This window comes from Danaus plexippus, chromosome 4, assembly GCF_018135715.1.
Source record: "Danaus plexippus chromosome 4, MEX_DaPlex, whole genome shotgun sequence".
Taxonomy (NCBI): domain Eukaryota; kingdom Metazoa; phylum Arthropoda; class Insecta; order Lepidoptera; family Nymphalidae; genus Danaus; species Danaus plexippus.
Window position 1 is genome coordinate 3388471 of NC_083538.1, and position 15099 is coordinate 3403569.

The following is a 15099-nucleotide window of genomic DNA, read 5'->3' on the forward strand; positions in this document are numbered from 1 at the left end:
CCCCCGACATTTTGACCGCATTACTTGGACCCGCATGTTACGAAATGCAGGGCGTAGATGGTCCATTATCATTCGGTTTCGCTATCGTTTGTCGTGAACTCGTCACACTATTGTAAATTGTCTGTAAAACCATAATAAACTGCAAGGTCGCGCTATGTAGTGGGGGCACATAGTCACACTATGATTTACGATTGCACTACCTTTTCAGTTGACTGAGGAGTGCAGGGCTCGTCTCGTTAATAGCCTCTTAAGAAGATAACAAATATAGTACATATTGTTGTTGTCAGCAGCAACAAAAATAATAGCACAGAAACGTTTAGTGATGTAACAACTGTACTCTATGCCAGTCGAATGTTTGTTCAGCTGATGCGTTATAACTGTTTGTTATTTGAATTTCTATGAGTGTACACTTTTAAAATTAAATAAATCTATCACGAGTTCAGACGTCTTATAAATGAAAGACATTTAAATCTTCGAGTTCTCCAGATTTAAAGTGTAACGACAATTCTGTGTTTGAAAATGTGACATCGGTTCGACCTTGTACGAGTATTAAAGTGTTAATGAATAAAAAATAAATAATAAATAAATAATAAAATTATTATGATGCAACGGAGAATTTTCGTGATCTTGTCTATATTTACATTTATTACAAGTAAGTATGAAACCAATATATAAAAAAAAAAATATTTTAATATACGTGTTTGCGTGTGGTTGTGTGTATTAGTTTTATTACATAATTCATTTGTATTTACGAAGTCACCTGTAGTTATTATATTTAATGGGTATGTGACACCCGATAATACATCAAACGTTTGACACATACTAAAGAGTTTTATTATAATTTAGAAGAAAAAAAAACAAAGCATACTTATGACACTGGCCCTTAAAATAATTTTGGAAAGATTTTTTTTTTATTCGTAATTATTTTGTATAAGATTTTCCTCATAGACAGTTAAGAAATGAAACATGACAGTTACAATGAAAACTCATCTAAGCAATTAAATGATCTATTGTTTTACTTTTTATATCGTGTTCTAGGTCGAGGGAAATAAAATATAAATTCCAATGTCACTTGTGGTATTTAAAAAATATATACATTAATACCTACAGTCGAGTTGGTCAAAATTAAATTATTACAAAATAATACATTATGTGTTAACTGATAACTGGTTAACCTTTCGTTAGCCAGAGCGCAAAAAGAAATAACCACCAACTAGCGATTATTAGATTTCATGAAGGTGCTACAAAATCAAATGTCAATTCTTAAAGCGACTCCGGATTGGACTATAATCATAGATAAGTATGAGAAACCATATAAAATCTCAGAGGATATTTCTGTATTCACGAATTTTAAAGCGTGCTGTGTTACTAGAGCTTACGGTTCCTAAGGAAACCAACATCCCATATCTCATATAGACCATGCCATCAAGGTCAATAAGTATAAAGAGCTCACTAACGAACTCACTAAGAATAGGTCCGTCGTAATTTTGTTCGCGGTAGAAGTGGGAGCGAGAGGTATAAAAGCTAAATCTCTCTACCAAAACACTTGAGCCTGTCCAGAACTAACATCAATTCAGTTTTACAAAGTACTTCAAAGACAATCCTAGTAGGTTCTTTTCAAAATTTGGTTAGGTAAAGAGAGGAGCTTAGAGGGTGGAGATGAGCGTTTAACGCGCTTTAGATAGGGGCCCCTTAAACCTACAACTGGGTCGCAAGTCCCAGGCACTGTTAAATCTCCTCTCCCTGCAACGCGATGGACCCGGCATCCGCACGATGAATCCATAGAATGCTGAAAAATTTCGTCTCAAGTCATTTTAACGTAAAAATATTTCTTTTTGTTGAAATTGGTAGACATACATTCAATAAAAATACGTACCTAGTATTTGCTTGTGTTTTTATTTTGCATTCTCAAAGGTTATCATTTTATGAAAACATTAAAAGAAAATAAGTTGTCCTCTGGCATACAATGAGTGAAAACAAAATGCTTATCATATTTTACGTTAAATTATGGTGATATTACATTTTCGTTTGTTTCATGCTACTCAAGACCCATGGCACCTAACTCATAATCACCGGTACCGCATATTATTAACTTCGACTCAAGAAGAGAGATAGCTCCAAATAGATTAAGAGCATCTATACTTGCTTTGAAATGTCGTTATTTACCGAAAACATCGTATCCTCATTAATTAAAAAGGTAGTTTTAAGGCCAACGAATATAGAGTATTCATACAGTTATATGTATTAAACAGATATAATGAATTACATGAAATCTTTAAATAGATTGTTTCAATTTTTCTTATCATCTTTCAGTAGGCAGACTGTTACACCGCCCAATACCGTAGGCTTTTGTCCATTAGGGCACTTTGTGCTCGTCAACACGCCCTTAGAATTGGCTTGAGTGAGAATAAGAAGACAGGCTAGTATCAGCCCTATCAACCATGTTCGTAGAAAAATCATCTGCAAAAAAAAAACTCTCTTAATAAAATGTTACATAGATTATGTAATTTAAAAAAACCTATTGCAAATCGAAAGATGGTACATATTAGAGAGGTTACAAATAGATATCATAATTATCATTCTAAACTAATTCTGGTTTCTGGATATTATATAAACGATTAAAATATTAAATTTTCAGTTTAATCATTAACAGTTGTTAAGATCATTTCTTCTTCACGAATCTAGAAGAGTATGAATCTAAATAAGGTTATTTTGTAACCTCCAAATTTATGAAAGTTTTTTTGTGAAGTCAATTAATGAATAGAGATCACATTACTGTAGCTATGATCGTATTGTCATCTTTCTGACGTGAATGTGGAATATAAAAGATAATGGAAGGGACAAAATAGCATGACACTAGTGAAACACATTTTGTGTGTGTGATCAGTTTATTTACTGATGTCTATCAAAATTAATGTCTGTCTGAGCACAATTTATGTGTCTCTATTCCAAAATAATTGTTCTTCTTGTTGTTTATATCTACAAGCTACTTTTTATAGTTTATTTGTTTAACAAACAATTAATAATTTTGTCTCTCTGGTAAATATAGTTAGTAAGATAATCAATTTACTTTCGTGATATTAAATAAATAAAAGATTTATTTTCAGATATTCATCTGAATTAATAAGATACAGTTATAGGTTGTTTAATTATTTTCCATCCCGAGCACAAATTTAGAAATTTGTGAGTCTTTGTGTAAAAATTCAATTTACTATAAAAGTGTCTGAAATCGTGTACGCAAGCTGGTTATCTTAACACTTAAATTATGTTCGTTAACGGAAACTTAATAAAACAATAAATTCGAAATATCATTTATACGAAGCGGACATTTGATGATTGGATTTCAATACTTTCAGAAATGTACTGCGCGTAAATCAAATTTAACATTCAATATATTTTGTTCGTTTGTTTTGTTCCTTCTGGTATATTACTAATACAATAATATTTTTTGTACACATGTTATAGAAGCCTATTAACTAATTGAAAATTATCGAATTTAAATTATTTCGATCTAAATTGAGAACATAATATTTTTGTGAGTACGTTAATATGTGCAAGTCAATATTTGACAGAGCATTGAACTGTCCTTTCGTTTTTTTTTTATTTGTCTAAACTAAACTATCATAGAAACGTTAATAAAATGATCTCTATTAATGTTTTGTCTAGACCGAACGCACATGTACATAAGTAGTTTATATTATATTATACATTGATTTCTTTGAATTTTCTGTAACAAAAACTTTCTAACTTAGCCAAATGGAAGAAAAACAACTGTCCTTATAATATAACGAAAGTATAAATTATAAAACATCACATCACATATTATTTTCTATATATTTTTTTAATAAAACCAAAAATATTTACATTATTACATATATATAAGATACACTTAACACTTACCTTTGTCAAACGATACACTCAAATAGTACAAAATGATTACTAACAATCTTGTTCGCACTGCGCAGATCACTGCGGAACTGGTTTCAGTATATGCGAGCTCCGTGTGCTGACCCCAACATATATATGACTATATAACACATAAATATTTACATAATTACACATGACTACAATCTCTTCTTGAGAAATAAAATAAATAGATATAAAGCTATATTAATAAAAAGCCCGAGTTCTAAAACCGCATTGAAGGTTTTATATGTGAATCTTTAATGTTAGGAATTTGCTTTAAGTTGATGAAAATAATTAATTTAATGTATGTACATGACAGACAGTTTTTCTTAATGTGACGATATCTAATACATTAAGGCTTTAATTAGCTTCGCTTGTGATTTGTTTTCTTGTGCCTCAAAAATAATGAAATTATATTATAACAATAAAACAAAAAGCTTTTATTTCTTTCACAATATTTTTTTTAGTATTTTTTTTAACTTTGTTGTTAATAGCACACTCAATATCAGTACTGTAATTTCTAAAATGGTTATTAATAAAAATAAAGAAGGTGCAATCCAGATGAACATAAAAAGTAACACTTACGGTTTTTTTTTTTTAAATATCTGCAGGTAGCGAATCACAATGTCGTCTGCCGGAATCAGAGACCTTCGTGAGATGGTCAGGTATGACTCCGGACCAGGCAACACCTGTATTTATGTATTCCGCTAGTGGGGAAGAAGAATCTCTAACAGGAGCCTGCTTGAGCCGATGCCGCGAGCTCACAGATTGTGCTGCTGTCATCATTGTTTATACTAAAGGAAGCTGTCAGGGCATTTCTAGTTCACGGACAAATCAGCTTCGACCGGATAACGAAGTCGCTTATTTTAACAAAGTATGTCTAAAATGTAAGTATTATTACGAATTCCAGTACCACTTGCATGATTCATTCATGATTTTCTACAAATTTAATGACTTAACCTTAACAAATGATTGAAAATAGTATTAAAGATAAACATATTTCAGTGCCAGACAATTGTAAGAAACTTTGGTGGGCGCTAGAGAGTACTCCAGGATATTATTTGAATTCTGATGGACCTGATGTCAAGGTCATTGTAAACTCAACAGTTCAGGATTGCTACAATGCGATGTTTTCTACAAACGAAAAACGATACCGGTAAATAAAAACATCGATTCTAATTACAAAGTGTTATAGTCATTTATTATCATTTGCACTTTAGAATGATATCTAAGGTTTTTCTGACGGCAGGTTAATTTATGCTATATTTTGACGAACGTGATACGTCCATCTAGCTTTCGCACGATCATGGTTTATGAAACATAATTAACGTCCAATAAAATGAAATACTAGAATTATAAAATAATAATATAGTTTTATTGAAATGATACAGTTCAGAAAAACAAATGCATAATATCAATATCTATGTAGATCGGCGCAATGGATCGAACCTGGAAGTCCGTTAGACAGTTATTTTGTAGCACAAAAAGAGATAGGGAATTGTATATTAAATGGAGAAAATAAGTTCACTGAACCCGAGTCCTACCGAGTGTCAAACTCGTATACCTTCTACATAGAGAATCAGTGCTCCCATGATTGTGAGTATGTCGTCAAAAATTTATGCCATAAACAATAATGTGGAAATATTTTTTTAATTATACAAAAATATCGTAATTTGAATGACATATAATTTATTACAGTTTATATTGTATAATTTCTATTTGTTATTTTATTTCAGATCCAAAAAAAATTGACAGATGTTCCTATGAAGAATATTACAATCAAACAGTCAAGCATGTTGATTTGACAGCGAACAATTTCAGCAAAGACGAGGTAAGTCACCATATTTTTTCGAAAGAATGTTAAAATACCAGCAGCGTTTATTGATCTTTGCACATAATAATAAACTCGTAAACTTATGTTTGTAACCCTTTTTTTTTTAAGTTCAGAATTTTTTTATTCATTAATTCATATATTTTTCGAAAAATTAAAAAATGTTTGTTAGTTCGTAATAAATTAATGAAGGACGAAATACATGACAATCTTTTTATAATGACAGCACTTTGGTAATTAAGTAAAAACAGATTGTAGCATTAGTTAAGTAAGGTCTTATTAACTACGACGCGACGTGTATAATATTTATTTGAACGGATTTTTTACCTAAGTGTGTCCAAACCTTAATGTCAATGGTAACCAAAGTATAACATGATTCACGAAGGTATTGAATTTGCATTCAAATTATATTAACGAGATATTAAATATGTATTTATTTTTTCCAGTGTAAAACAGCGTGTGAGCAGGAAAATCGTTTCGTCTGCAGGGGATTCACTTGGATAGCGTCTTCCTCTCGCGGTATATGTGATCTCCACAGTGAAGACCTGGTCACAGCTGGCTCCTGGCTCCTCAGACGTGTATCCGGGGCATCGTATTATCGTCGCGTTATATGTCTTAACAGTGAGCACTATTATATATTTTTAGACAATATGTTGGCCACGTTAATAATCGTTATTAAAACAACTGTGTTTTATCTCTCCGCTGGTAACCCTAAATCATAATTGTCTGCTCTAAAAGTAGTCGATATAAATACTAAGCGATAATCATAACTTATTTTTATGGTGTCACCTTTTAAATATTCTGACATCAAATGTCAGTTATATATTTTAAGTTTTAACGAATACTTTCCTTATATTTAAAAATGAGATATTTCCCACTGTATTACTGTTTATCTGATTTTATAAAACTGTATGAAATCATTTTTTTTATAACAAGGACATTTATTTTTTTTACATTGTATTGTAATTCACGATCTCTTTATAATATATACTACTTAATACTACCCACATTTACGTAAAATATTTATGATGCAGCGAGTCACTTGCCCTAAGTATGACCTTCAAATCCTCAGTCAGCGTGGAATGTTCACCGTCTCACTTGGTAGTGACATACAGACCTCATGGTATGTTCCGTGGGAGGGTGTACGTCCCCGGGCGGGGTGAGCGTTGCAGTGCGAGGTCATTGACACCGGCCTCACATGTCCGCCTCGCGTTGCCTCTATACGGCGATTGTGACGTCAACTTCGCATTCGCCATCTCTAAAACACCAGCAGGCATCGTTAATAGGTACGCTTTTGAGAATGGAACTTCTTAATCTTCATTAATTTGTAAAAATAGACAGAGCGAGAGAGAATACGTGGCGCTCGAACGCATGCGAACAATCAGTTGTGACTTGTAATTAATGTTAAAAAAGTTTGTCTTAAAGTAACACCAAAAATTCTTTAAAAATAAATTTCTATCCCTTCCTGTGTTCATTCCAACATTACGAAGTTTCTCTTACTGCGCGCGGACAGACTACACGCACAAAACTTTTTTTTAGGGCAATTCATTAAGTTTAAACTCAATAGTTATTTATTATTACGATAGTTAGATTTATTTTTCTACTGGAGAGTGGTTGGCTGTCATTCCACCCGTGACACGGTGGAAATGATGTCATAGATGGTTAACGCACTATCTGAGTAAAAGAATATTTACCGGAAATTGATTATATCCAACATTTGTATTTTAAAAACTGAATATAATTCTATCCAATATAAAGTTAATTTAATAATAATAGCTAAAACACATTAATTTAAAGTTTCTTGGAGAATAAAATATCTTGTAAGATCATCTTCATACCAGTGAAAGAATCTAATATTACAGAACTATGGCGTACGTGATGCTTATGATTCAGAACAACCCGATCATACAGACAGCGGGAGATCGCTGGGTGAGAGTGGGGTGCTCGCCGGGAGACCGACAAGGGTATACTAAAGTGGACGCCACAGTCGCTGTTCAGGAGTCGGGGTATTAAAACGCTTCTCGCTTGTCGCTTGAATTACTGTCAAAGAATACATAGATAAAGATATATGTTTTCTTTAAGTTGTGTTTGATAACACGTATCTTATTGATAGCTGAATAATAATGGTAACCACATTAGTGAAAATAAATTTCATGGACGAATATTACTAAGTACAAACAATAGTTATGTATCCACCTAGTTCTAAACATATAGCAAAGATACGAGAATTACATCAAAATGAGAACGGTGCGCTTTAATATGAAATTGAATAAAATCTATCAGTAACAAATGTATTAATAAATGTCTATGTAGGCGTCCGTCTGTTGCGAGCGAATCGGGCGAGGTGTCTGATAAACTGGGTGCCAGCGCTGTCCTCGGGACAACGCCACCTCTCACTATGTACGTGGTGAGAGCAACCGAAGACCAAGGGACGGGAGCCGTGGCCCTGGGAGATCTGCTTGAACTAAGAATAGAAACTACTGGTGAGTGGCGAGGGTTTTAATGAGTGTATTTAGAATAACTTCTGCCTTGAGCTGCCTTGAGATGCCTTGAGATTTTCTGGTTGAAAATTAATTATATTTTCATTTCTGTTATTAAATAAAGTAAAATTTAAAGCTATATGAAGATGTCCATAGATTTTATAGAGCAAAGGAAATTATGTTTTCAGGAGATTCTGAAATTGAGGCGTATCATTTAGTAGCGTCTTCGAGACTTGGAGACAGTTCTGTGTTATTGTTGGACAACAGCGGATGCCCCACGGGACAGGTGATGATATTTACATTATTTTAAAGTTCACGATAATTATTTATAAACTATTTCTTAACTAATTCAAATGAAACTAATATTATTCGGATATACTACGCGTGCTTTATTTTTGTAAAAAACTAAATACTCCCGACGTTTTGGTTACTTTTCAGCAACCGTGATCACGGGCAGACGAGATGTGAATGTGTTTTTACAAAAATAGAGCACGCGTAGTATATCCGAATAATATTAGTTTCATTTAAATGAATAAAAATCGTGAGTCTTAGATCTCATTATTTCTTAACTAGTTATGTGAAATCTATGGACGTATCTATTTTGTCAAATTATATACAAGTACGTATTTGTTATATTTTCATTGTTGATTTAATATGCAAGAATTACATAGCTTTACATGGTACATTGCAACATATTCCTTAAAACGGTTTTTGTATTACAATAAGATCTTTACAATAGCGAATGACCCTTCATTTAAGCGTTTTGTATTTTATACAGAATATAATATTTATAACTTATGTTAATAGCATAACGTTTATTTGGATTTTCTTGTAAAAAAAATAATATCATTTTATAATAGAATTACTAGATTTCTCCTTCAAAGCTTTAAATGTAATGAAATATTCCCTGATCCGAGGAGGACGCGATAGTTCAATTAGAAAAGCGACTATGACGTCATATCCCAGAAGCCGCAGGTTGTATTCCTATCTCTAATCTGACATTCTGTATTATTTTAATTGTTTTCTTTTCAGGTCGACTTCCCTTCATTCAGTCGCTCTCGTTCAGGAGTGAGTCAGCGCCTCTTCTCCCGGTTCAAGGCTTTCCGTTTTCCTACGTCTCACGTAGTTCGCTTCGCTGTCGTTGTACGATTCTGTCAAGATAAATGTGCTCCGGTAATAAGTTCATATATCGAGGAATTTAACTATTTTTACACTTATATTGTTATTCCAAATAACTTGTCATATACCTTGTCCTACTCAGTTGATTTGTCAGATCTCCTAAAGACTCGTTCTACTGTCTCAACTATTCTATCACTAAAATGCGACGACATCGTAAATAATAATAGTATGATTCTTGCATTATTTTACAATAACATGTTACAGTTATTCGTATAATATTTTTAGATCAACTGTGAAATGTTGGATAGACTCAGAGACGCGAGAGGCGCGAACGAGACTTACACGACTGATTCAGAAGTAGCGGCGAGTGTTAAGGAGGAGGTAGACTAAGTATAGTTGAATTTGCTATTTGTAGCAGAGCATCCTTCGTCTCAAATGACCATGTTCTTTATTCAGACATCATGGCCGACGGGAGTGGTGGCGCAGGGAGGGCCGGTGATGTGTATAGGGGAGGGACAGGGTGAGGTGTTGGGGATGGAGAAGAGAGTTCCCTTGGAACTGGAGTTAGTGGTGGGGGCGAGAGATGTACTATCAGCGGACACACTCGTGCGCGCCGACCACAGAAGTTCTCTACGTATGTAGATTTAGATTACGAAGGATTCATATTCTCACAGAGAGTATCTAAGACTATGTATTCAGTATGTTTAACACAAGTGGTCATCGTCACACTATATACGGAAAGTTAACAAATGTTTTTGTAAATAATCGCAGATTATGATGTTAATTTAGGTTATTGAATGAGGAACGGGAACGTTTCGTATGTAGCGTGACGATGCAAGCGTGTACTAAGCGGAAAGATTTCAAACCAATAACTTTGTCTAAGTAGTAGAAGTAGTTGATTATAGTTTCCCGTCAATAATATATATATATATATATATATATATATATATATATATATATATATATATATATATATATATATAACATATATATATGTTCAGGAGAGATATATAAAATGAAGGCAACATAATTTCATAATGACCTAATTCTGTGTAAAATCTTTAATGAAATACTTTAGACATAACTATATCTTAAGTGAATAATTCATATTTATTCAACTTTTCCTCTTAGCGGAGGTAGACGTCAGCAGTCCCTTGGTGTGTGTGCACGAGTTAGTGTTGGTGTCGCTGATGTTGGCGTGGCTTGCGGTGCAAATACTGCTGCTGCTGGGCTGCTGCGTCCTTGTTAAACGGTAACTTTACATTCACATGAATACCAATTTACAGATTTAGACTTTACGAGGTGGTCGAGCCTAGCTGTGGTCAAGTAATTACAGATCGAACATGTTCTGGCTCGACCGGGGAAGTACCACCCTCTGAGAAGATCGAAGTGAAGTAGCCTTTAATGGCTGCGTTTCGTCCGATGAGTGTGAGACGTGGTCGCCCTTTCCCTTTCCCCACCTTACCTCTCCCTCTTCCTCTAACAAACTATGTTGCAGATGTCCATTGGCGAAGGTATCTGCGAAGGTACCTGCATTAGGTAGGCCGTCTGCTCGTTTGCAACCCTTTAGCGTAAAAAAAATCTGATGAAAAAAAGGTTGATAATAATATATTGCCTTCTGATTATATAATATTTTTACTGCAAGATTCATTAAAGCAAAATTCTTATCGGAGCGTAATTTGTGTTCATTTCTCCAAATCATTTCATTTTTCAAATTTTGTTTGTATTCATTTATCTTAATTTTTTTATTGTTAACATTCCGTTATTTAAATCCCTTAAGTTCCTTTACATCCTTATGAAATCTCAATTAGCTTGGTAAAGAATCCACGTTAGCAATGATATCCGTTTTAGATAATTATTGTTGAATCAATTAAGTAAATAAATAAATAAAAATCCATATAAGTTGTTTCTTCCTTTTACGATACAGCAATAAATAACGCTATATCAAGTGTGCACTAGTACTGTATGCATAATTCAATTTGCTATTGTAACACTACATACGAATTGTTTCTCGTCTCGCATTCAATGACGTTCATCAAGATGTGCCTTGACACAAAGATGATAGAATGGCCTTTGAATATAGAATAAATCCTAGTCAGAGTTGCCATAACTTAAATGTATTAGACTGTAATATAATAGTTTATATTATTTCCAGATACAGAAATCTAGCAGAAATGAATATGCAAAAAGACTACCATTCGTTTGACAACATTGGTTTTGACAACGTGTCAACACACAGGCGGGTTCATTGGCCGGATCAAAACATAGATATAATACATACAAATTAAGTTTTATATAATATATATTTAAGAATTAATTTTAATTTTTCTTTGAAATTGTGATCAATTTTGTATGTGTAAAAATGTATGAAATTTTACTGTCCTGTTCATAATCTTTTTCAAAGTAGTATCGTTGGAACCATCTGTCTCAAGTCGAGAAAGTTACCACTCAAAAAAGTTAAGTGTAGCTGGTGACGGTTTATAATTGAGAAGTATAGTTGATTTAAGATTTCGTTTCTTCATGTGGTTATTGAAACTAAGCTGTAAGCGGTTAAAAACTGAAGCGAACACTTCAATGGCTATAATAAATATAAATATAATATAGGATTTGTTTATTAAAAGAACATACAGAAAACTTCAAAACTTCCAAATTATATTCTACTTCAAAAACAGAAAACTTCAAAAATATATTCTACTTTTGTTTTTTTTTTTTATATTGATACTCATTGTTCAGTTAACAAAATTTAACTTTGTTACATTTTGAATTATCATAAATGTAACTAAAGGAATAGAAAAGCAATTTAATAAATATAATATTTTATAAATTTAAGTTTATTTTCTACAGCAAACAGTATCCCCATTACGTACATAATCCATATAATAACTACAGGATATAAATCATAGCACACATAGATTGAAGGAGTGGTCATTTATAAAGGATACTTATATATACATATATGTACATATATATATATATATATATTTGTATAAGTAATATCTAGAAGCGCGGGAACACAAGTTACTTACGAAAGTATCTTCACACATTTTGAATGTGTAGGACATGATTGCGAGCATTTTTAAATACGTGATTTATACTAAGCCGGGCCTATTACTATCATCAGTATTTATCACAAACTATAAATATTTCGATATACGATAAGATTTCCTAGTTTAGTTTGTTTTTTTTTACAATGGCTGAAATTCGGAACAAAAGGTTTAAAAGAGTGTAAATAATAATAATAAAAAAGTTATTTATTACGATTTCATTCAAAACCTTATTTTTTTTTATTAAAACCGTATGAACCCCAAAAGTCACAACCCTATGTGCCTATCATCCATCATTGCTTGGTGAGCAGAATTTACTTCGTTTCAATTTGCTTCCTACTAAATTAAACTCATAAAAATCTTCCCCTATTTTTTTTACTAGTAAATTACTTTGATTAAAGCATTCTTACAGGAATATTACGTGTCACAATTTTAGGGTCAACTAAAACACGATTCAGTCAAAGAGACGAAAATATTATTTCGCTATGTATCGTGTTCTTGTTTACTAAAAAAAGCAGTTATTTTAATGACAACAATTTCTTCAATTTTACTTAAATTGATAGTTTAATTACGATTATTATAAGAAATTAATTGAAGTCTACTGGCTAAAGGGTAATGTTAATATCAAGTATAAGAGGACGTTTGGAACTTAGAAAATTAGTCAACACTTTACATTAGAACTGAGAAGTAAACTGCCTAAAATATAATAAAAACATAATTTTAAGGGCAGCGTTTGTTAGGCAAAAAAATATATCCTTTTAACTTCAATACAAACACATATCTATTGGTTATGAAACTCTGTAATCATTTTAATTTATGGACACACTTTTTTTTTAATCTAAATAAAGTGATTTTTGGTTATGGCCATCAGTGCTTATAGTTGACTGTCGTGCTAACTGATAATGTCGTATATATAATGTCGTGCACCGGCGGCCTCCACGCTTAATGGTAAAAATATAAAGTACTAGGTAAGGAGTTGTAATAGCAAAGTAGTATACATATAATATGTGGTAAATAAAACTAAATAAAATACAGGGGGGCTAGAGGCTTAGCGATTGGATACAATGGTCGTCCAGTCCCCGCTTGCATAGGGTGGTGATGGGATGGCCGATGGGGTGAATGATATGAACGATGACATGTTTTTTTTTTGTTCTCCTTTTTTTTAACATTTAAACTTAAAACTATTGAGTCTTTGCCGATATATAAAGAAATAAGTGCAACATTTAAAATAATAATGACGAAACAGTAAAATTTAAACAGAAAAATTAAAATAAAGAAGAACGTGAGTTATCTCAAAATTATCTTTAAAATATACAATTTAAAAGTAAAACATATACAGCTCTTCACTTAATAAAATTGGTAAAACATTTCTTGGATTACAAGTAGGGTACATTATTAAAAGGTATAAACATGGTTTTATTCATTACTTGCTGTTGCCCGCGGCTCCGCCGGCGTTTTAGTCGCTTTTCGCATAAACATATATATGTCAAACTTAAAATAATAACATTCAGAAAAGAGATGATAACAAATGATAGACAACCACAACCAACAAACGACGATAAACTTGCGAACCGCATGGTAGTCATTACACAACAGAGAATCTTAACGCCGCGATCTAGGTTGATGACGTATTTTATCAACGCCATCTATCGAGTGGTTGAAGTAAATTTTCAATTGACCATAACTTCTTTTTCCCTTAACCGATTTTGACGAAACAAAGTTTTGACTATGCTCCTAATTATATGTAATCCAACTGTGAAAACCTCGTTCAAATCTCTTGAGTAGTTTTGAAGTTATAACGTACCAGATAGACAGACAAACAAAAATTCCAAAAAATGTTTTTTTGGTTTTTATGACTCTTCTTTAATCGCCTCCTATCAGTTTTTTGGAAAAATATTTAATGTACAGACATTCGATCTTATTATATGTATAGTTGGGAGGTATATAAAATCTTATAGTCTACTTAAAAAGGTTGTATACATTGTTATAATACATTTACAAGATAAAGATAATCAGATTTAATTAGGTATTATGAAATTTCTTGAGTCAGGTAATTATATAGTGCGCAAATTATTTAAAAGTTTCAATGGCTTCTCTATTTCTAAAAAGAGCTGCCATATTGAAGAGATTAACCCCGACGCGACGGTTTAGCAGTAAATCCGATGGTCTAGTATCGGTACGATGAACCGAGGGCAATCCTCGAGCAAATGACTCATGGATTGCTCCGCGGCGCCATCGCATGGACAGACTGCACCCTCCGCCACCTTGACCCTGTGGAGATACTGTTTAGTGTAGGCGTGTCCTGTGAGCATTTGGTTGAGTTAGAACGTGTTGTCCACAAGTGATTGTAGTTTACTGATATGGAGGTGTTGTTTAGTGTGTTGCCCTTGTGGCTCACTCTCATATCGAGATTGCCAAATTGAGGCGATGAGTGTGTTTGTATAGTGCTTGAATGATATCGGGAAGCGTTTATAGTCCGGGGCTCTGAGGATCTTGGCCACCCGCTGGGCGGCAGTATCTGCGGCCTCATTCCCCTCGATACTCGCTTGAGCCTTAGCTCATGCGAGCTCGATGCCCGATGGTACTAGACGAGAGGTGTATGGTTGAGTGTATGTTCGCAACAAAGGGATGTGTGTTGCTACGATTATGGATGGCGAGAATGGCGGCTTTGCTATCTGATTTAACTACTCTGTGTGTGTTCATTGGTAGAAGCCCACTC

The 15099-nt window shown here is 33.1% G+C and overlaps 1 protein-coding gene and 1 long non-coding RNA gene across 2 annotated transcripts; one reads left to right on the forward strand and one right to left on the reverse strand.

Moving 5' to 3' along the window:
* The first annotated feature begins 123 nt into the window (after nucleotides 1-123).
* LOC116768561 (uncharacterized) lies at nucleotides 124-12613 on the forward strand. Its single transcript, XM_032659301.2, has 15 exons — nucleotides 124-652; nucleotides 4518-4793; nucleotides 4912-5062; nucleotides 5336-5502; nucleotides 5643-5737; nucleotides 6184-6358; nucleotides 6810-7023; nucleotides 7600-7743; nucleotides 8051-8220; nucleotides 8406-8503; nucleotides 9250-9390; nucleotides 9622-9717; nucleotides 9793-9970; nucleotides 10468-10588; nucleotides 11492-12613. Exons 1-15 carry the CDS (start codon nucleotides 601-603, stop codon nucleotides 11622-11624), a joined length of 2211 nt encoding a protein of 736 aa, XP_032515192.2. The 5' UTR covers nucleotides 124-600; the 3' UTR covers nucleotides 11625-12613.
* On the reverse strand, nucleotides 1878-4120 carry LOC133320101 (uncharacterized). Its single transcript, XR_009753556.1, has 2 exons — nucleotides 3901-4120; nucleotides 1878-2460 (listed from the first exon to the last, which is right to left on the reverse strand). It is a non-coding gene; the product is annotated as an uncharacterized LOC133320101 (long non-coding RNA).
* Nucleotides 12614-15099: the final 2486 nt, after the last annotated feature.